General features: G+C 44.5%; 1 protein-coding gene and 1 long non-coding RNA gene across 3 annotated transcripts in view; both read right to left on the bottom strand.

Moving 5' to 3' along the window:
* Positions 1 to 2,598: 2,598 nt before the first annotated feature.
* The window catches only part of Kiz (kizuna centrosomal protein), a 98,970-nt gene continuing 80,332 nt past the window's right edge, over positions 2,599 to 21,236 (bottom strand). For both annotated transcript variants that reach the window (XM_032904354.1, XM_032904355.1), the window contains 3 exons: positions 18,281 to 18,377; positions 4,626 to 4,669; positions 2,599 to 2,739 (listed from right to left, as the gene is read on the bottom strand). In XM_032904354.1, the coding sequence (XP_032760245.1) occupies positions 2,636 to 2,739; positions 4,626 to 4,669; positions 18,281 to 18,377 (245 nt within the window). In that variant the 3' untranslated portion in view covers positions 2,599 to 2,635. The remainder of the gene's footprint in view (positions 2,740 to 4,625; positions 4,670 to 18,280; positions 18,378 to 21,236) is intronic.
* LOC116902066 lies at positions 3,062 to 4,455 on the bottom strand. Its single transcript, XR_004388037.1, has 2 exons — positions 3,323 to 4,455; positions 3,062 to 3,212 (listed from the first exon to the last, which is right to left on the bottom strand). It is a non-coding gene; the product is annotated as an uncharacterized LOC116902066 (long non-coding RNA).

Genomic DNA, 21,236 nt, shown 5'->3' with positions numbered 1-21,236 from the left:
CTCCAGTGCTGGGCCCTCCTGCTCCCACTGGGCTGCACTGGGCTCTCTTCCAGGATCTAGACCTTGCCACATGGTATGAAGCCTCGACTTCTCATCCTGGAGTTTCTACTGCAACTTCACCAGTGGCCTCTCCCATATTCCTCCAGTGTCAAACCGCAGCTGTTCTTTATGACCCATTCATGTCCTTCAAAACCAGTACCACCCGGGGGAGTCTATTAGAGATGACCAAATTTGTCTGTCAGCACAAGGTACAGCCTTGGCCCTCTCTGGACTATGGATTCTGTGTGCTGACCCTGAGGGAATAATTCTTAGATTTTCTCTCAATGACGATGGTTTCTTCTTAATCACAGATGATTCTTCAGCCCCAGATGACCAGCATCCATTGCAAAGGTTTTCACTGGTCCCTCATAAACCACAGCAGGTTATTCAGCAGGTGAGTTTCCTAGCACCACACATTCTTAATACAAAATATTACACACATGGCCTCAGTAGTCTTTGCTTCCCTCCAAAACCTCACAGGTCAGGCCTGTCGTCTGCATCACTCTGAACGTTCTTGTCTCCCAAGCTCCTACAAAACAGGCCACTCAACCCATGAGCACGCAATTGAAACCCCAAGTTTCAAAATCCTTCCACAACCCTCTCAAAAAACATGGTCAGGTCTGTCACAGCAATATTCCACAGACCTGGTTCCAGTTTTCTCTTTTGGTTAGGGTTTCTATTACTGTGATAAAACACCATGACCCAAACCAACTCCACCGTACAGTCTGTAGTCCCTCATCCTGGGAAGACAAGGCAAGACTGTGGAGGCAGGGAGGGAAGCAGAGCCCACCCAGGAGGAGTGTTGCTTAACTAGAGGGCTAAGTCTGGTCCTATGCCCACTCTCCCCGCCTACTGCCAGTTGCTCTATCACATGGTACAGCATGAAGACCTTGTCAGATGCCTTTTTCAGTAGACTTTCTTATACCATTCGGGACCATGGGCCAGAGGGGTCACTACCCACGGCGGGATGGACGCTCCCCATCAATCACTAATAAAGATAGTGGCCCACAGATTTGCCTACAGGGAATCTGATGGAGGCCTTTTCTCAACTGAGATTCCTTTTCTGAGATGACTCTAGCTGCCAGCGGAGGTGTGGCCCAGAGTAAAGATATATCTTCTCACCTCAAAAGATCTGGATTAAAAGTGGGTCTTCCCATTTCAAATGACTTAATTAAAAGTCCCACAGAGTTGTACCCAGTTACTTCAGTTTTAGTTAATTCTAGATGAAGTTGACAACTGAAATATCATCGCAGATACTTCATTTAATTTTAACAGTTTTTATTATTATACAAGTATATATTTATCTCACTACATAGCCCCATCTAGCTGGGAACTCCCTATGTAGACCAGGCTACCCCAGAACACATCCAATCTAAACAAATTATAAACTAGCAATCTCTTGTGGCTTGTTTTCATTCATGTGGTATTTTCAAGGTTTACCCATGTAGAACAACATCAGTTTCCATTCCTTTCTATGGAATGCTAACAGTTTACTGTATGGACAGACCTTACTGTTTATCACTTACCAAGTGATGGGCATTCTTTTCATTTTACTTATGATGAATAACACTTCTGTGGACATTTCAAAACACATTTTGGCATAGACACAATTTCTCCTGGAGTGGCATGGTTAGATGGCAGGGCAAGTCTGTGCTTAACCCTTTGAGTGCTGCTTTCCAAACTGCTGTACCATATCCTATCCAACCCTACCAGCAGCTTGTGTGATTTCTTCACATCTGCATAAACACTTGTCTCTTTAAATCTCAGTGTTATCTCTCTGTGATTTTGACTTGCATTTCCCCCAAAACTAATCACTTTTTAGTGTGCTTACTGGCCCAATGAATCTTTGGAATGATGTCTAGTCAAGTCCTGTGTGACAGGGTCTATCTTATTTACTTTTCTATTGCTGTGACAAGACATCATGATCAAAGCACCTTATAAAATATAGCATTTAATTTGGGGCTCATGGTTCCAGAGGGTAGGAGTCTATGACCACCATACCTGGCAGCATGGCAGCCAACAGGAGGCACTGGAGCAGTGGCTGAAAGCTTACCTGTTGAGGTAACAACCATGAAACAGAGAAAGAGACCAAGCTAACTGGGAACGGTGTGGGCTTCTGAAACTTAAAATCCCACCCCCAGTGACACACCTCCTCCAACAAGACCACTCCTCTCAATCTTTCTCAAACCAACTTGCGACTGAGCATTTAAACTACCAGAGGGTTTTATGTAGCTGACACTAGCTTGGAACTTCTCTTCCTCCTGCCTCTACCTCCCAAGTGCTGGGCTGGCAGGGCCTGGCTAGATAGCTTAGGATGGCCCAGAAATCACCATCCTCCTGCTGCCTTCACACTTGGCTTCCCATAGGGTTCCCTGGTGCTAGGGATCAACACTCTGACCCTCTCATGGTGGGCAAGTGTTGTACTAGTCAGCTACTTCCCAGGCCTTGTTCCCATTGCTATCATACAGTCTCCCTTGAATGATAGTCTGTTTCCCCTTTCACAACTAGCAAACTTAGAAGGATATGTTTATGTTGGGAATTACACATTATCACAGTGACTTTGTTTTAAAGACTTTATTTCTAAGCATGCAACGGCTTATGTGTCATAAAAATCATCAAAATCATCGGGCGTGTCATGGTCTCTAGGACGTAGAGCAGCTTCAATTTCTGAGTTACTGTCATCAGACTCCCCCCAGAAGGCTGGAAGAGAAAAGAACACGGCTTGTTAACTTTACATTCTGAAGGGGGTTTTCAAAACAGCAAGCCAACTGCTAAGTTGGAGCACTGCACAGTCTAACAACACTGTGTCACCTGTATACATTTATATGCTCCATGCTATGCTCTTCCCACTGTCACAGGGAAATCCTTGCAGACCCTCTTTTTCATCATGGTCAACTGTTTACTATAGGATAGACATTAAAACCCAGGTTACCAGGAATGTCACCACCCATCGTGGCTGCTGCTTCACCTTTGTCTCCCTGTTTGCCGTTTTGTTAAGAGTAGATCAGAAAAGGGAAAGACCGGGTGGAGGGACTAGCAGTGGTGACTGACTGATCTGAACACCTATCAAGTTATTTGGGAGGAGGGGTCAGCAGTGGTGATTGGCTGATCTGAACACCTATCAAGTTATTTGGGAGGAGGGATCAGCAGTGGTGATTGGCTGATCTGAACACCTATCAAGTTATTTGGGAGGAGGGACTAGCAGTGGTGACTGACTGATCTGAACACCTATCAAGTTATTTGGGAGGAGGGGTCAGCAGTGGTGATTGGCTGATCTGAACACCTATCATGTTATTTGGGAGGCACTCAGGTGAGGAGGATGGGAGTGGCCCAGGAAGAGAGGAAGCTAGTGAAAGGTGTGGGTGTGGGCAGTAAACAACTGGGATTCAGTCCTCCTGAGGCTCTTCTGAGAGACTGTGTAGAGGTTCCCTCAAGTTCCAGTGAAGAGTTAGACAGTGTTTACTGATCCTTTATCTCCTAACCCTAGCTGCCAACTTTCTGGCTCTCTGAAAGGGACATCCTTGTGCAGTCTGCAAAAACCTGGGGCAGAGATATAACTGTCTCATGTAGAAGCCATGGGCATTACTGCCAGTTGGGGTTGAGGTGACCTCTAGGCAGATGACAGGGTGCTGTAGGGTACCAGCAGCATTGTCTGCCTTGACAACTAGGTTACTGACATCTATAGAGAAGAACCCGGCAGCTCTTAAGAGGCTTCTTTTAAAAGACCCGAGCTGATCCTTTCATTGGCCTGGTTAGAATAATGTCTGTCCCTTACTGTGCAAAGGGAAGCTGAACAGGGGTAGGTATCTGCCACAACCTTGGTGTCAATGGTGATCCAGTTCAGTCACACCCAATCCACCTGCGCTCTCTACTACTACAAGTGGGGACACGAAGGGCAAGGTGACCAGAGTAGAGAGCCCAGGCACAGGAGGTAAGTGTCCCAGTGTTACCGTGACAGGAGAACTATAGCACCAGTGTGGGTTGGGTGTTGAAGGATGAAGGGGAGCTCCCAGTTCCAAGAAAAAAGAACTTCATAGAAAAGGAACAACATGAGCAAGAGCGCAGAGCAGGGGTACAGCAAAGTCAGAAGGGCTACAGCCTTGCAAAGAGAGAGCTGGAACCAGGGAGACCACCAGAGAAAACATATTCTATGGTGCAGTTAGTGAGAGAGACTGGGAATTAAGTAGACAGTGGATAGGATGAATCAAGTTTAAAATGCTAGTGGCTATGAAGAAACGGGGTGGGGGTGGGGTGGATGTGAAGAGAACAGTTAGGGTTGCTGTAAGAATCCCACCAGCAGTGAGTGACAGACACTTGTGGGCCCTCCCACAGGGCAGGGAAGAGCTGTGAAGCATTCAGTAGGCAGAGAGCACCAATTCTGACGGTCAACGCCAAACAGCCTGCACCAGCACTCGGCCCACGGCACTCCATGGTCCTTTCAATGAAGGTCCTGTTCATGGGCAGCCATGTGGGCCGTCCCTAGGCTGAGAGGACGTGTCAGAGTCCTCACACAAGGACACAGAGACAATAGACAGCACAACTCTTTTGTTTAGGATGAGAAATGAAAATTAGTGTCTGTTTCTTACCATTTGACTTTATGGTGGTCACTGGGTCCCTTTTGCTTTCATGCCTATAAAATAAGAAAGTGAAAATTGACAGCTGGTCTGAGAGCTTTTACAGGGTGCTGTTTATGGTAAGGAGAGAAGTTTTATATGTCCTTCCCAGGCCTGAGGAGCATAAAAGTGTCAAGGCTCCAGGTGGCCAGAGGCATCTGCTGAGGAAGCACTGGCCTCCCACAGCCTCTCCGGCCTGCAGGGCACTCCTCTTGGCAGCCCCTGCATGGGGGAGCCTGGTGCCTGTGGGCTCTGCTGGAGTCATCATGACTGCAGTAGGCAGGACATGGTGTCTGTTCAACAGGCCTCTGGAGAACGGAGTGTCAGTGCTTCTGAGCAAACTCAGAGTGGAGAAACCTGAGGAGAATTCAAGACGTTGAGGAGGAAGCTAAAGTACCCCAGCAACAATGCTGACAGTCTAACAAAGGCAGGCGCAGCAAACGCATTGTGGGAACAGTCAAGTGTCGCAGGCACCCAACCTTAGCTTCCCATGTATCCATCGATACAAATGCTAGCTTTTGGTACCAAGCCTCCTCTGCTGAACGTAAGAGGGCAAGACAGTGGCTCTTTAGAGTGGAATTTCTCAGTGTGCCTTTTCAGGGCCTTGTGCAATTTAGAGAGTTTAAAAGAGCCCTTCTGGGAGCATCGCTTACATTTTGTATTATACCTAAATTCTCCAAGTCTCATGCTGAGAGATAAGTGGTCAATGGAGACACTAGGGGAGAAACTTACTTTTTCTAAACAAGGTGACATCTCTGCCCTCTCATGGAGAGGACCCTGCTCATCTTAATGGGGGAACCTTGCAAGTTCATGTCCCCCCTCGTCCAAGTCTTATCAACCTACAGCTTATGCATATGCCTTCTAATATAGTCATTGTAGTAAATCAGGCTCTACTCAGGGCCCATTTTCTATACAGTATCTTGCAATACTCCCTTGGCATTTAGTACCTGCTGCTGACCAGGGTCCAGCAGTAGTAGTGACCATGGTCATTCTCCACAAATAGCACAACACTCCTGTGACCATCTGAAAGGGGACAACAGATAGCCAATAATCAAGCTACCATGGGGGCAGGCATCAACAAAGTGAGCCTCAAAGAATCCTTTTTATGTAAAGTATATACATACACAATGAACCCACGTGGTCTGGGATACTATTTACTTACTCCCATTACCCATGTGCTAGGTAATTGGACTGGGTGCCGGAAGGCAGAGGCAGATTACTAAAATGCTGGGAGACAGCACTCAGACAGCTGTGGTCTGCATAATGAGATGCTCAGGAAGGTCAAATCTGTCATTGGCTGGGACTCAGAGGGCAAAGAGCTTGGTGACAAGAGTGGGCTGAGAGCTGCAGGGTGACAGCCCCAGAAGGCAAGGTGCTTCTAGTTGAGGAAGAGAACACAACAGGCCTGGACTGAGGAATGGAATGGGGCAGCTGAATGTCTTGATACAAGAGAAAAAAGACAGGCACAAGCAAGCCCAGGCCAGGCTCCTACAGCTTGGGTGAGTTCCAAAGCTCCTACTCTGAGTTCCAGAAACAAGTCTAGTGTACGTCTGCTAGCCCCCCTCCAAAGCAACTTGTAGTTAAACTCACCATCCTTCTAGTGTGGTCTCCACCCCACCAGGGCAGTCCTTTCTCTCATCTCAGAATATGGCATCCCCAACTTTGTGGTGCCCCAATATCCCTTGCCAAACACAGCCAACACCTATGCCTTGGTAACCTGGCCTCCTTAGCAATTTCCTCATGTACTGTTACCACATTGGCAAGCACACCAAGAAACTCCAACATGGATGTTTGCAATGGGTTCACTGATGACACCACGTCTAATCTGTCCCTCTATTATCCACCTTCCACTTGGCAGCAAGGGTGAGATGCTGGACACATAAACCTTACATTTTCCGATGAAAACTCTAATAACAACCTCATCGCCTTTGGCATAAAAACCTAAATGCTGAATGGTGCTTCCCAAGGTGGGCTCCCAAACAATGTTGGGCTTCCTAATTCTGTATCCCCCATGCCCCATCCCCTGGAGTCCTTATCAAAATTGCTGTTTTCCATCTGTTCCTCTGCTAACCAATAGGCTACTCCTTACCCTCTGGGCTGCAAGCAGAGGCTACATGTGTTCCAGTTCACTTGGTAACCACTACCCAGCAATTAGCAGGGACCTGGGGGGAATGGATAAATGAACTTAGCACAGGGCCCCACTGAAAGGCGCTCTAACAATGTTCAATGATACAGAATGTGACCTGCGCATTTCTGACTAGCATGTGACTTCAGAATCAGGCTGTTGGAGTTGTCTTCCCTGCCAATAGAGGGTGAAATATCCAGGAGAGGAAAAGAGGAAAGAAAATGCCTACCAGTGCTGTGAACGTGGCCCTGGCCTTTTGTGAGTGTCCTCCACTTGAGTGGGTGCAAGTCATCAAAAGCAAGTGAACTGAGCCAGCAGCAAGGTCAGGTCCCACCGTGGGGAGGTGACCCACGGAGCATGCCAGGGACCCTCTTGCTTTGCACAAGGTATTCTAGGCATGTCATGTCTCTATGAGGCAACCTGAACTTACTTTTTCTGTTTGCTCTGTGGTTGTGCTGTGTGGCTTTGAATCATAAACCATTGGGAATAGGAGACGACATCAGTGAAATGTGAATTAACTGTACAGTGGTTCGGAGCTGGGGACCGAACCCAGGGCCGTACTAGGGCTAGGGCGCTCTACCACTGAGCTAAATCCCCAACCCCTTGTACAGTGGTTCTTAATTGTCAGTTTTATTAGAGTTCTTACAAGAAACCGGTTTCATAACTCATAAGCTGCAGTTCATCACTGAGAAAGGTAAGGATGCGCTCAAATGTTTCCCATTCTACCCTGGTGTCTTAACAATGTTTCTCTGTAGAAACCCATGCCTAAAACCGATGTGACACTGTAATTCAAGGTCAACTTTTATTATGTACAATTCTTAGGGTCACATTTCTTTCATGTGTCTCACCAAACTTGTAAAGAAAACCGACAGGCACAGAGGAAGGACTTTCCTTGGAGTGCTGACAGGGTCAGTTTGTTAGTCATATACAGCAAAGTATGCGTGAACGTCCCCTTTCAGAGTAAGAAATTGGGTCTGAAGTTCCAGGCCGCACAGTCAGCCTATCACTCCATCAAAGTGCTTGCGATCAGACTGCCTAATCTCCACAAGTGTGAAAGGAATACATCTAACTTGTCAGGCTGAGGTGGGCCAAGGAATTCTGTAAGTTACCAGTTAGTAAAACGTTCAGGCTCTGAGGGCCACTTAGCTTTCACAGTTCCTCAGGTCTGTGTATGTGAATGAATGGATATGGCTGTACCTCAAGGAAACTTCATGTAGGGACAATGGTGCTTGAATTTTATTTACTTTCACATGTCATGGAACAAAACTTTTCTTTGGGTTAGTTTTACAACCATTTAGAAGTATAAAAGCTGCCAGGCAGGGTGGTTAATCCCAGCACTGGAGGAAGGCAGAAGCAGTGAGTTCCAGACCAGCCTGGTCTACATAGTGAGTTCTAGGACAGCTAGGGCTAAACAGAGAGATCTTGTCTCAAAGAAGGATAGACAAACAAAAAGTAGAGGTATAAAAACCTCTCAGCTCATGGTACAGAATCCCTCCTGGCTGTCATTCACAGAGCCTTTTACAGGTCTGAGACATAGCAGCAAAGAGCTTCCAATACCCAACTTTGCTCACCAAATGCTTGGGGCCAGTTCCACTGCTCTCTGAGCACCAGTCTGGTTGCCTATAAAATGGGTCAGCAATGCCTTCCTTCTAGTGTTCTGGTAAGATTACAGATGATCCTACAGACAGCCTGTATAAGGTGGATTTTAGAAAACAGTGATATGGCATTTTTGACACATCTGGATGAACAAAAGTCCCTGGTCATTGTGGTGTGTAGGTATGAATTCCAAGTAGAGATGACAAACCAGGCCCAGAGCAAAGGAAAACTAAGGTTTGGGATGGGCTGAGAGGAGACAGGCTCCATACATACTTTCTCTTTAAGGAGCCCAATAGGTAGGAGCCCTGAAGGTCAGTGAAGTGTCAGGTTCTGAGAGGTGGAGAACTGCTCCAGCTGCCCTCCTCCAGTGGGGGGACATGGCGTCTACTCTGAGTTTCTTTGCTCATTCAGTCATTCTCTACGCAAGAACAAAGAGAATGCTGTGGAAACCATGAGTCACGTTTTGAGTTGGGAGAGCAGGGAACAAAATTGCAGGCACCTTCCGAGAGGAGGACAGGATTCCCTGGGAACTAGTCCACAAAGGAATAACGCAGACCACAGTTTTGTTATTGAAAGTTGCAGCGCTGAGGATTCAGAGAGAACAGCCCTGACATTACTGTAATGGAGAAGCAGATGGGCTCATTAAGTAAGGGTGTAAATTGCACTACTAAGGCAGGAAAGAAGGCGGAAGCAACATGGCCTCCTAAGGATCCGCATGGGCAAAAGCTCACCTAGCACTTCACATTAGCACCTTAACTTTATAAACACTCAACACTGTACGCTACTAAAAATGGAGGAGGCTGGCAAACTCCTGCAGCTAAGAAGCATGTGATCTAAGGCAGGCAGGTCAAAACCAGAAGCAATGAAAGTGTAAGCGTACACAGTGACTCAGAGACCAGGAGATAGAGTAACTCATGGCAGTCAAATGCCTAGAGGATTCCCACTAGATTACAGATGACCTTAATCAGCCATTATTGGTCAATCCAGAAAGGAATGTTTGTAGAGATAGCCCGTCTCCCCAAATAATCTATCCTGCTAGAGGCAGAAGGAGACTATGAAGACCTCCAGCCCCTTAAGGCTGTACCACTTCCCTCATTTCCAAGCCTCACCTGTAGGGTGCAGCCTCCCTGCTCCCCGACCCCTCAATTTCCCTTGCTGTGTGTGCCAATAAACACAGTTCTGTTGAAAGTCAGACTCTGGTCTCTTTCTGCCTTCTGCCTCTTTCTGCTGCCTCAGAAGTCTAACACCAGGAGCTGCAGAGACTGGGGAATGGCTGTGAAAATAAGGTGGTGAGTTCAAGAGCCTGTAGGCTAGCCTGTGGTGTATCTTCATTAATGACTGACTGATGTGGGAGGGCCCAGCCCCCTGTGGGTGGTGCCACTCCTGGACAGGCGCTCCTAGGTTGCATAAGGAAGCAGGGCAAATCATGGAAAAGTCTCTAAACTGCATTCTTCCATGGCCTCTGCTTCAGTCCTGGCTCTGGGTTCCTGCTGTGAGCCTCTGCCCTGGTTTCCTCAAGTGACAGACTGTGGCCTGGGATGTGTAATCAAATACATCCTTTCCTCCATGCTTTTGATCATGGCGTTTATCCAAGCAAATCAGAACATTCACTAAATTGGAAAATCTAAAAGAAACAGATGCATTTCTAGAAACATATCGTCTACCAAAACTAATAGTGTTGGCAGGGATTTCAAGACAGCCTAGTATTGACTCTGGCATGTGGTTATGGTTATTAGGGGTCACTTTTATGCAGATCTTCAATGAAAAGGAGCACGTGGGGCAAGAAGAAATACAAAATGTACAGTGTGAGGAGAAAGGAGCACCAGGAAAGGGAGTGCTGGAGCCAAGTCCTGAATTCAAGGAGATAAAATGTCTAAAGAAAAGCCTGATCCTAAATGGAATGAAGGGAGTGGTGACCTCAAGGCAAGACCTGGCTTACTAAGCTTCCAACTTGTAAAAAGGAATTAAAGGAACACTAAAGCCTCGAAGGGACTCATCAGTAACAGAAAGCTGGTGCAGTGTCATTGGAGGAGGGGCCAAGTTCCAGTCCCGACAAGCAGAACTTGGCAGCTCTGGCCATATGGCTCTGGCTTAGAGTCAAGGATACAAAAAAGGGTTGTAGAATCTCCCTCCATAGCTAAAGAAAGCTGCCGAGGCCAGGCGTGTGTTGGGGGTGTCCCTGCATGGAGGCTGAGAGAGGCCATGCATGGAGGTATGAAGCTGTGACGGTGAAGTCTGGACTGTGTTGGAGATGCCAGATTTGTGGGATTCCTGCCAATGAGAGCTGCAGACAGGTGTGAGGACCAGCCCAAGAGAGAGAGAGATGTGTTGCAGTCAACAGAGCTGAAAGGAGTTGAAGAGCTGATGAGTGCTTTGACATCACACTGGAGATGCAGACTCTGGAGTTTGTCATGCTGGTTTTAGTCTTGCTTTGGCCCAGTATTTCCTCACTGTGCTCCCTTTCCGTCCTTTTGGAATGGTAAAGTCTGTTCTATGCCATCGTATGTTGGAAGTATGTGTCTGCTTTTTGATTTTGATTTTACAGGAGTTACAGTTAAGAGATTGCCATGGGTCTCAGTAGAGACTTTGGACGTTTAAGCAGTGCTAGGACTGTGACAGATAGACTACGGGGACTTGAAGTTGGACTCAATACATTTTTGCACTATTATATAGCTACAAGCCTATGGGGGTCAAGGAGTGGAAGGTGGTGGTTTAAATAAGAATGGCCCCCATAGACTCAAATATTAGAATGCTTAGCCACTAGGGAGTTGAATGTTAGGAGGTGTGGCCTTGTTGGAAGGAGCATTTGTCACTGGGAGTGGGCTTTGAGGTCTCACAAGCCCATGCCAGACCCAGTCTCTCCTACTCTGCTTTCAGATCAGGGTGTAGCTCTCATCTACTTTTCTAGCACCAAGCCTGCCTGACACCATGCTCTTTGCCATGATCATAATGGCCTAAGCCCCCAAGTGGATGCTTTCTTTTATAGGAGCCGTGTGACTAAGCCAGTGGCTCAATAACAAACAGTGAGACTGGTGGAAAAGACAAAGAAAACAATCCCTGGGGAGTAGGAGAGACACGTTAAAAAGTTGATTTACTAATGGCCAGGACTGGTGAATTTTACCAGACTTTCAAAGGAGAACTAGTAATACCTTCTTAAACTATTCCATAAAACAGGAAAGGGGTATTTCCAAATTCTTCTGTAATGACAGCATTTTCCTGTATCAATAAAGGTACGACAACAAATCATAGACCAAACTCCCTATCATAGGCACTAAAAAATGCTTGCAAACCAAATTCAATAAGACATGAAAACAAAACCAAAAGCATTCGCAATCTACAGCCAACACTGTTACAGTACATAGGGGAGCATTAAAGCAGTTCCAGTGACATCAAAAGAAAGACAAGAGTAGTCTTCTTTCTCCACTTCTATTAAATGTACTGAAGGTCTAAGCTAGAGTAGAAACACCAGAAAACCAAATAGGGAATGAAAAAGTCAAATTATCTGTGTTTGCAGATTCTATAAAAAAGGAGACCCTACAAACTCCCCTAGAAAACTCTTAGATCCGATAAGCACTTTCAGCAAAGTGGCAGGATACAAAATTAACGCTTAAAAATCAGTAGTTCCTCCTATATATCACTAACAAACCCATTGAGAAACAGGGGAAGCAATCCCATTCACAATTGCCCTCCAACCATGTATAACCTTGGAAAACACCTGGTTAAGGAAGTTAAAGACCTTTCTAATGAAAACTTTAAAATACTTGAGAGAAATTGAAGAAGATACCAGAAGATGGAAAGAGCTTCCATGTTCATGGATCAGTGGGATCAATATTATGAAAATTGCTATTTTCCAAAAGCAATCTACAGATTCAGTACAATTCTTATCAAAATTCTTAAGTTGTTTTCTATAGAAATAGAAAAATCAGTCATAAAATTCATCTGAAAGGACAAGAAATTCAGATAGCCAAAATAATCCTGAGAGGGTAAAGAAAAAAAGGTTAGAGGCATTACCATACCTAATGTCAAGGTATCTTACAGAGCTATGGTAACAAGAACATGGGGTGACATAAAAGCAGACACATACATCAACAGCTACAGCTATATGATTTTGGGGCCTAAAAATAAACTCAAGACAGAAACCTAGAGGCAGGACCCGAAGGCGAGGCCATGGAGAGAAACACTAGTCACACTTCCTACATGGCTTGCTCTCCGCGGCTTACTCAGCCTGCTTTCCTTTACATCCCAGGACCAGGTTTAGCACTGCCTACGCTGGGCTGGGCTGGGTTGGGCCCTCCCATATCAATCATCAATCAATCAAGGCTCCGCAGGCCTGACTATAAGCCAATCGGATGTGGGTGTTTTCAGTTGAGGTTCCTTCCTCCAAATGACTCTAGTTTGTTTCAATTGACAAAAACACAGTAAAAACGCAGCACAGTAAGTGTGAATGAAAACACCATAGGAAACTTGGTGCTTTGTAAGAAAAAAAAGTAGAACACACTCCAGCTCTTCAAAAGTACTGCTTCTCACTGAAGACAAGGGCACCAGAAGGAGGGCGCAGCTGAGGATGCTGTTTCCGGTCCCTGACGAGTGCCATGAGCCTACACATCCTCATGAAGGTCAAGACCAAGGCAAGTCTTCCATCAGCACGCAGGACAGCAGTCAGGAAAGATTCCATTAAGGCTTTCTGGAAGCATGCCCACTTCCTTCCTACTTCTTCAAACTGACTGCAGACAGCATCAGAACAGTTTGGGAAGGTGACCTAATTTGAAGTGAGCTAAGATTTCCATTTGAAAATGTGTACTCCTCTCCTAGACACACCACTTGCAGATAACTGGATAGAATACACACTGCCCTTCAGGTCAGGAAGACGATGCCAGACAGAGGGAGGCGCTTTGCAAGTGGCTTGCCTGAAGAAGGCTTGGGTGAATGGCTGAGTGCTCTTGCAGGAAGTTCAGCAGTTACCCAGCTCTGCTGAGAAACCCTCCAGACCAATGAGAAGCTCACATGGTGAGGGGAAACAAGGTATAAACAGCTCCTACACCTAGCGAGGTGGTGACAGAAATGCTGCATGGCCACTAGAAGGGCATATGACACAGCCATCCTCTGACCAGGAAGCATTTGAAAGCAGATAAACAATAGGGTTGGTGTATCCCAGCCAAACAACAGAGGCCAAAGGCATGGAGTTGCATGTTGCTTTAGGGCACAGCATCTGAGCTGGTACCCTGAAGGATATCCCATAAGTCACACAGTAGGCAGCAAGAACACTAGAACGTGGCTGTTCCAGATAGAGGGGGTGCACGCAATAGGTCTCCTCAAGACCTGCAACAGTAGAAGAGTTAGGATGGGGCTTGGTCCTGAAAGGTGGACAGATTTGGAGACTAGAAGGCCTGGGGAATATGCTACTGTTAGCAACATACTGACTGCCAATCCTGCCTCCAGGGGAAAGCCACGTCCCATTAACAAACACACCTAAATTACTGGATTTGGGGTTCATTTGAATTTGGCAATTAACCCTGAGGATCCTGCCAAAAATACAACTTGTGACATTGAGGACAATTAAGAAATGGCCCTCGGTGGGATGCACTGTTCTGTTCTAGGGCCTAATTATAAGACTGGAGGGCCAGTGATATGGCTCAGTCAGGACAGTGCTTACTGTGAAACATGAAGACCTGAGTTTGGGTCCCCAGTGCCTGTGTCAAAGCTGGATGTGTGTCTGTAACTCTAGCACTGGGGTCAGGGTGGGTGGAATAGGCAGCTCCTTGGAACTCAGTGGCTGAATCTAGGCAAATGGATGAGCTTCAGGTGCACTGAGAGAACTTGTGTTGAAAAATAAGGTATAGGGCTATCAAGAAAAATATCCAGCACTAAACTTTGGCCTACACACACACACACACACACACACACACACACACGTGCACACACACATGAAAGCAGAGGCATGCTCACCTATGAGAAGATGTGGTATCCTGGCTGTGAACCACAAACATTTCTATGGATTTAGAGTCAATATTAAACATTTTCAAATAGCATCTTTGGCTGGATTTTTTTTCCTTCAAAATAGACATTTTTCTGGGAAAAAATATAGGAAACAAAGCAATCCAGAAAGAAATAAAAGTACAAATGACCATATCAACAAATCTCCACAAATACCAATCTTAAATTGTAAAGGCCACCCAAGGCTGAGGCTGTTTAAATTGACAAAGTCTGAGCGCCCCCTGATGGTCAGTTGGAGCTCCTACAGCACACGCTGTAATTTTTGCTGCCCTGGAGTCAGCTAGTTTACTTTTTCCCATTAAATAATGTGATTTTTCTTACGCAAAAGTGTTATGTCAGGAAACAAAAATAAATTTATGAGTTAATGACAGTGATTATGGAATGCTTAGGAAGTTTCTAATTTAGTAAAATTTAAGGTCAATGCAGATTTCCTAGGCTAGAGATGGAGGTGGGTACTTTATAAGGTACAGGAAGGACTGCCAGAATTTTTTTTTGTTTTTATTTCAATGGACAGCTAATAACTAAATATCTTTATACCATTCCAGAGAAAATAACAAATGACCAGACGAGAAAGAAAAGCTGCGGCCACCATCTGATCAACAGCTGCATGCTGGCGCCCTCCGCTGGCCGATTCCATGGCTGCAGGGCTGGCATGGAATGCCACCCACGGTGGCCCTGTTAAGGGGTGTGGGTGGCCGGGTGACTTTTAGTACCTTTCCCCCAGGCAATTATGTAGCAAGCACACATTCTTTTCTTTCCGCAAAATTCTTATCTTGATTCAACCAGAAGACTGGAGTTACAAGAGAACCTGTAAGCTGAACTTACAAGGGAGCTGTGAAGATACACTCTCCATTGAATAAATGGATCCTGGAGAGTGAAGCCGCTTCCTGGGGAAGGTAAAGAGAGACAATGTTTGCAGAGGAGAGGAAGCTCTGGCATGCACCCCGGAACAAAAGGGAACAAGTGGTCTTTACTCGGAGAACAGCTTCCTATTAGGACTCACTCCTTCGTACATCATGCCTTTCATCCCCACTCAACCACAAAATGATTTTACTGAAGCAAATACAATGGTAGAAAAAGATTTACACTGAAAGAATCTTTAATAATAAACTGTTGCCGATCGGCCTACTTGCCCGTGATTTATAATACAATAAACATCGGATTCTATTACGGCTCATACACTGAAGCCTCTGCTCTGCAAAACGGAATATGAAAGCGCGGGGACGCCGCCACCGTCACAATGAAATGAGCATGTATAAATGTGCTAAGAGTATCTCTTTGCATCTTTTATAGCTTGTGTGTATTAATCTGTAACGCTTATTAAGAAAGTCATTGCTATGCAAAGCAGCACCCAATCCCTTTCTCTGGCTTTTCAACAGAGTGCACTGTTTAGCCAATAGGAGGGACCCTCTGGCCCTCATTCTGCATTCATCACAGGCAACATTTGCACAATGTATCTCTCAAAGGCGGCTGAAAAGAAGGCCTTAATACTCATGTAAACAACTGCAAACCAATTACTTAATGAATCAGGCCCACACATAATGAGGTGCAGACAAAGAGCTATAAATGCATTTTTGCGCCCAAGCCCCTGCTTTAAAGTAAAATCCCTCAGCTGTAGTTTGGGCTTAACTAGCACATCATAATTATTGTCTCTAGGACATCAGAGGAAGCCATTTTTTTTTTTTTAAGGTCCAACAGGGTCTTTTTTTTTTTTTTTTTTTTTTTGAGATTGCTCATCAGCTCACTGACAAAATAGAGCAAAGAAGAATTTTTAAAAGTGCCACAGCAGCGCCGCACTGTTATGTTTATTCTCAAGTACTGGGTTTCGAGACCACTTGTAAAAGCAATAAAGCACAAGGAGTGACTGCAGTGAGTGGGATCCTTAAATGTAAGCCTCTAAGAAATTTCAGTGAAGCCAGGCACAAACAGCAAAACCTGAGCTCTCCAAAGCCCAGGGTGGGATATGAACAATAACAGACCCAGCACAAGAACCAAACTGTGTGGAACAGCACACCAAGCCACACTCACCCTTCAAAGCCTTTCATGCTAGATTACTATCAAGTATCTAGAACCGAGGGTTCCTGGAAGACCTTCTAGTGGGTTTCTTTTTCTAAAGGGGGGTGATGAGATTACTTATGATTTATTTGAAAGTTAATTTCATGCAGACATATAATTACAAGAGGCTCCTTATTTTAATTTGTAGAAAAAACAAAGTTTAATTTTTATCTGGTTGGTGAACTGTGGCTGGGTATGAATGACCAGGCTGAGAAAATGTCCTATCTGATCCTATTATTTTCTAAGTGTGCTTAAGAACTTCTCAAAGAACATAAAGAGCTTGTTTCAATGCTAGGCACTAGCGGCCCTCACCTTTAATTCAGATCTCTGTGAGTTTGAGGCCAGTCTGGTCTACAGACTGAGTTCCAGGATAGTCGGGGCTACACAGACAAACTCTATCTTGGTGTGGGGGATAGACATAGGACTTGTTTTAATGTCTTCAAAATATAATGGGGACAAATTTTAAGATTGTAACAATCTTAAAAACTAATGAGATACATTTTTTAAGCCAAATGGTAACATTAAAACTGGGAACTATCTGTAGAATTTACTGACCTTTAAAAATTCTCTTAAAAGATCCAAACTCAAATTTATTGTATAGCCCCAAGCATAGTGTATTCAATACTGTCCCAAAACCAGTAAACTCCTATTTTCTCAAAAATACAAACAAAAACTGGGTATTAAAGGTAATTTCTAGGGGTTGGGGATTTAGCTCAGTGGTAGGCGCTTGCCTAGGAAGTGCAAGGCCCTGGGTTCGGTCCCCAGCTCCGAAAAAAAGAACCAAAAAAAAAAAAAAAAAAAAAAAAATAATTTCTTATAAAGAAGAAAAGCATTTTTGGGTGCTTACCAAGTTTCTAAAAGCAAGAATTTGAGAAAGTTAACCTATCCATAGTCCAGGTCCTAAAACACTGTAATGCTTTTGTAAAATACAAACGAGCAGATTTTTTTTTCCATTTTCATTTCCTTTTAGTATGACATTTCTGGATCAGATCATTTTGTTATGTGGACATTACACACAGCAGAAGCAATGTAAAGGTCATGTTTTAACATTTTAGCAGGGTCAAGTAGTAAATTCAAAGGTAATGCGGTCATCCAAAGAACACTTTTTAAATGAGCAACGCTACTGCAAAGGCGGCTTCGAGGCTGTTTGAAATAGTATTTAGTCCAAAGTAAGAGTGGGCACTGCATCGGGCAATTGCTTAGATTCACATTGTAAATGCTTCCTAAATGACTGGAAGTCGCTGCATGATTAGTACTGGATGCTGATGGCACAACAGCACAGAACTTGCTTATTATAGCTCACAAAAGTGTTACATTTTAACAAGTGTAAAAAGATACATTCTGTCCGTTAGGGGAGTAAGCAAGAGCACATCAGAAAAGGAGTGAGTAATGTGGCTGGAAGACTTGCTTTTTAAAAAAAAAAAAAAAGAATCCATACACAAAAACTAATACAGAGCAATTGCCTGTCGTCTATCAACTGTCTCAGAAAGAAGAAACATGCCACTTTAGTTCTCTTAAGGCCCGATGTCTTCTCCCTGCCCTTTTCCTGACAACCTCCTTTGTGTGGGCTCTAAGCAGTCCTACTGCGAGCAGCTGTAGGCGCTAATTTGTGGTTCACTGAGGTGTCAATTGAGTCTTAAACCAAGGCAACAACAGCTGCAAAACAATGCGTGGCTCTGGTGCAAACATTTTCAAAGGTAGACTAAAGTTTTGACTGTTATTTTAGATAAACAAAAACCCCAAACCATAACCCTCCATCAAGTCACACACAAAATAACACGCAGCCAGGGCTGAACTCTTTGCGTAGTGACATTTCTCATCTTGTTACTGCTATTCAGAAAGGCTCTCAGGACTTTACCTTGACAAAGGACTTCCTTCACTGGATGAAAAACTAGCTTCCGAGGCGATTTTGTGGGCTGTCTTTGTCTTGAACGTGCTGCTGCCAATATCCAAACCTGTGACAAACACAGCCAAGGAGAATGAGTTACCTACCACACGAGACGAATGCATCCGCAGCCTCCCAGGATCTTAGAAAATCAAGAGGAAGATCCTGTTCAAGCCACAGAAGGTTTCAGGGCTTCTAGGCCCAGAGACAAAATACTCATAGAACACTGAATAGAAACGGGGAATTTTCATTATAATACTAAAAATAAAATAAAAACAAACAAAGCTAAAACTATCCAAGGCAGTTTTAAAGTCTGCTTTTTTTTAAACTTTAATTACTCAGTCCTTTTCTGGAGTGTGGGGACTGAGCCCGAGACCTCCTCAAATGTGCTAGGCAAGCATATGACCTAGAGCTAAGTACCAGAGCTCTTCGGTAAATGGTCAGAAAGTACAAATAAGAGCACAAGTTGAAGACTTAATTCACTTTGTTAGGACGCAAGGATGAATGGCTCACCAAGACAACAGGTACCAGGAGAACCAGGTCTCAGACATAAACTCACACTCCTGGATGGCAGGCTCCCACACTATCTACTCTTAAGCTCTTTGGCTAAATCCTGTTTGTTATCCCACAAAGAACAAATTTCCACTAAAAGCCATCAAGGCCACTCTCAGCCTATGTTGAGGACATGGACATGCAACACACCCTTTTCCCTGGGGATGGAGGCTGGACTGTCCCCACTGTCCTCAGCCTTGGATATTTCTGTGGCACTTCTGCTCTCAATGGGCAGTTACCCCAGATCCCAGAGAGTGTATAGGCAGCTTTGCCGCAGGCTCGCTGAGTTGCTAACCTTGAATGGTGCCTGTATATTATCTCTGTAGCAGGATAACTCTTTCAGCACCATGTGCATGCTCAACTCAAACAGGGTCTCCACATTTGTAAAGGACAGGACTTTGGGTTATAAAAAGTGAGGTTCAGAACTTAAGTGGGTTTTCTCAGTAACAGATCTGGACACAGAGACCTAAACCATCTAACTCAGAAAGTAACTGAGACAGAGTGCTCCTTCAAGAGTGAGAGGTAAGGATAAGATTCCTGCCCTCACTGCTTTTCAGTGTGGGGAAGTTTCCCTTTACGCTCTAAGATGGTCAACTGCTCTCTGCAGCTCAGGGGACTACAGGACAGTAAAAGCAAGAAGGCAGTGGAGAGTGGAGGCAGGCACTGTCAATTCTAAGAGCAGCCAACAGCATCAGAAGCTCCTGTCAATACTATCATCAGACTACTGGGATCCTTCAAGGTGCCACTGTGAGACAGACCAAAGAAACTGAACTGCCTGTGCTTAGCCATATAACCTGTCAGGTGCCATTTCACATATGAAAAGTTTAACAGAATAGGATCAAAATACATTGTATAATTGTATGAACTGCTCAAAGAATATATATTATTTGAAATAAGCTATTAATATATTAAATACTAGTATAATTTTTATAGATAACCAAGAGATGATAATTTATGCCAAATAGTTGTCTTTTGTACCTGCCAATTAGGTATCGAAATACACTTGCCACCTGCCACACAACTTTAATCTCAGCACTTGGGAGGCAGAGGTAGGTGGATCTGAGTTCAAGGCCAGCCTGGTCCACTAAGAGAATTCTAGGACAGGGCTACAGAGAGAAACAGTCTTGAAAAAAAAAAAATCAAAAGCCAAAAACCAAAATAGACTTTGCCAAAATAGACTTGCTAAAAGTCTCTGCAGCGCTGCCTTCCCACCTGTGTGCAGCTGCTAGGCAGGTGTGCTCTGAGCAAGGCGTTCCTCTCTTGAGACCGTATCTATAAGATGAGGGGGGTGGACAACACTGTCTCAGACCTATCTCCATTCAGACTCTATGTCACAAATGTGAACAGAAAGCTGACCTGTACTAAGATCTTTCCGAAGCAATAGGGACAGAGGCCCTGCTTTTCACCTCAAGAGACTTCGATTTCTACATTTTCGGAGCCAAATCACAGTCATCAAAATGGCTGGCTCTCCCCAGGAGCTTTTCATTAGAGGCCTGGGCTGGGTCTTTAACCTAAAGTAGCTTACTGATCGTAAAAGCAACCAAAATAAATGACAGTGCCACTGATATTACTAAAAATGCATTCTCAGCACACAGACAGATAGCACATGTCTTAAGAAAGTATCTGTCTGAGGAAGACATGTTTGAGACAACTGGAAACCTGAATATCTATCGTCTATGAACTGTATGGCATTCAGAACTCACTGTACAATTCTGATAGGAAAAACAGAGTATGGTGATCATAGAAGATTAAAGTCACTCTGAGCTGGAAAGATGGCACAGCTGGTGGTTGAGAGTACCGGCTCCTCTTCCAGAGGACCTGGGGCTCGATTTCCATGGTGGTTTACAATCAACTGTAACTATGCTCTAGAGAATACAACTTCTCTTCCGACATCCATCAGCACCAAGCATGCACATGGTACATATTCACATTGGCAAAACACGTATACACATAAAATAAAACATGTAAGTCTAAAATTTAAAAAAAAATCACTATACATGTTCTTATATATTATGTACATTTGATAATGGGTGTCCAATTGAATAATACATGAAAAGAAAATATAATAAAATGAAAACCACATGTATAGTGGAAGAATGTAGGAATTAAAATTGAAACAAAATCCTAGATTAAAGAAACTATGTTTAAGCCTAAACGTTAGGTTCTTGGAATGTACAGTCCTTTCATTATAACAGTGGAGAATTTCCCAGCATTCCCACAAGAGTGGACACGCAGCACAAAGCTGTCCTCCTCACAAGATGAGGGAGGACAGAGGACATGTAGAGAAGAGAAGCTTGGAGTATCTTGTAGTAATTGGTGAAAAGATACCTTCATGACACACCAAATAGAATCATAGGGCCTATGAAAGCTACTACCA

The sequence above is a fragment of the Rattus rattus genome, chromosome 5 (genome assembly GCF_011064425.1).
Source record: "Rattus rattus isolate New Zealand chromosome 5, Rrattus_CSIRO_v1, whole genome shotgun sequence".
In the NCBI taxonomy this organism is placed as follows: domain Eukaryota; kingdom Metazoa; phylum Chordata; class Mammalia; order Rodentia; family Muridae; genus Rattus; species Rattus rattus.
Note: the sequence above shows the minus strand (reverse complement) of the source record. Positions and strands in the feature narration are given on the sequence as shown.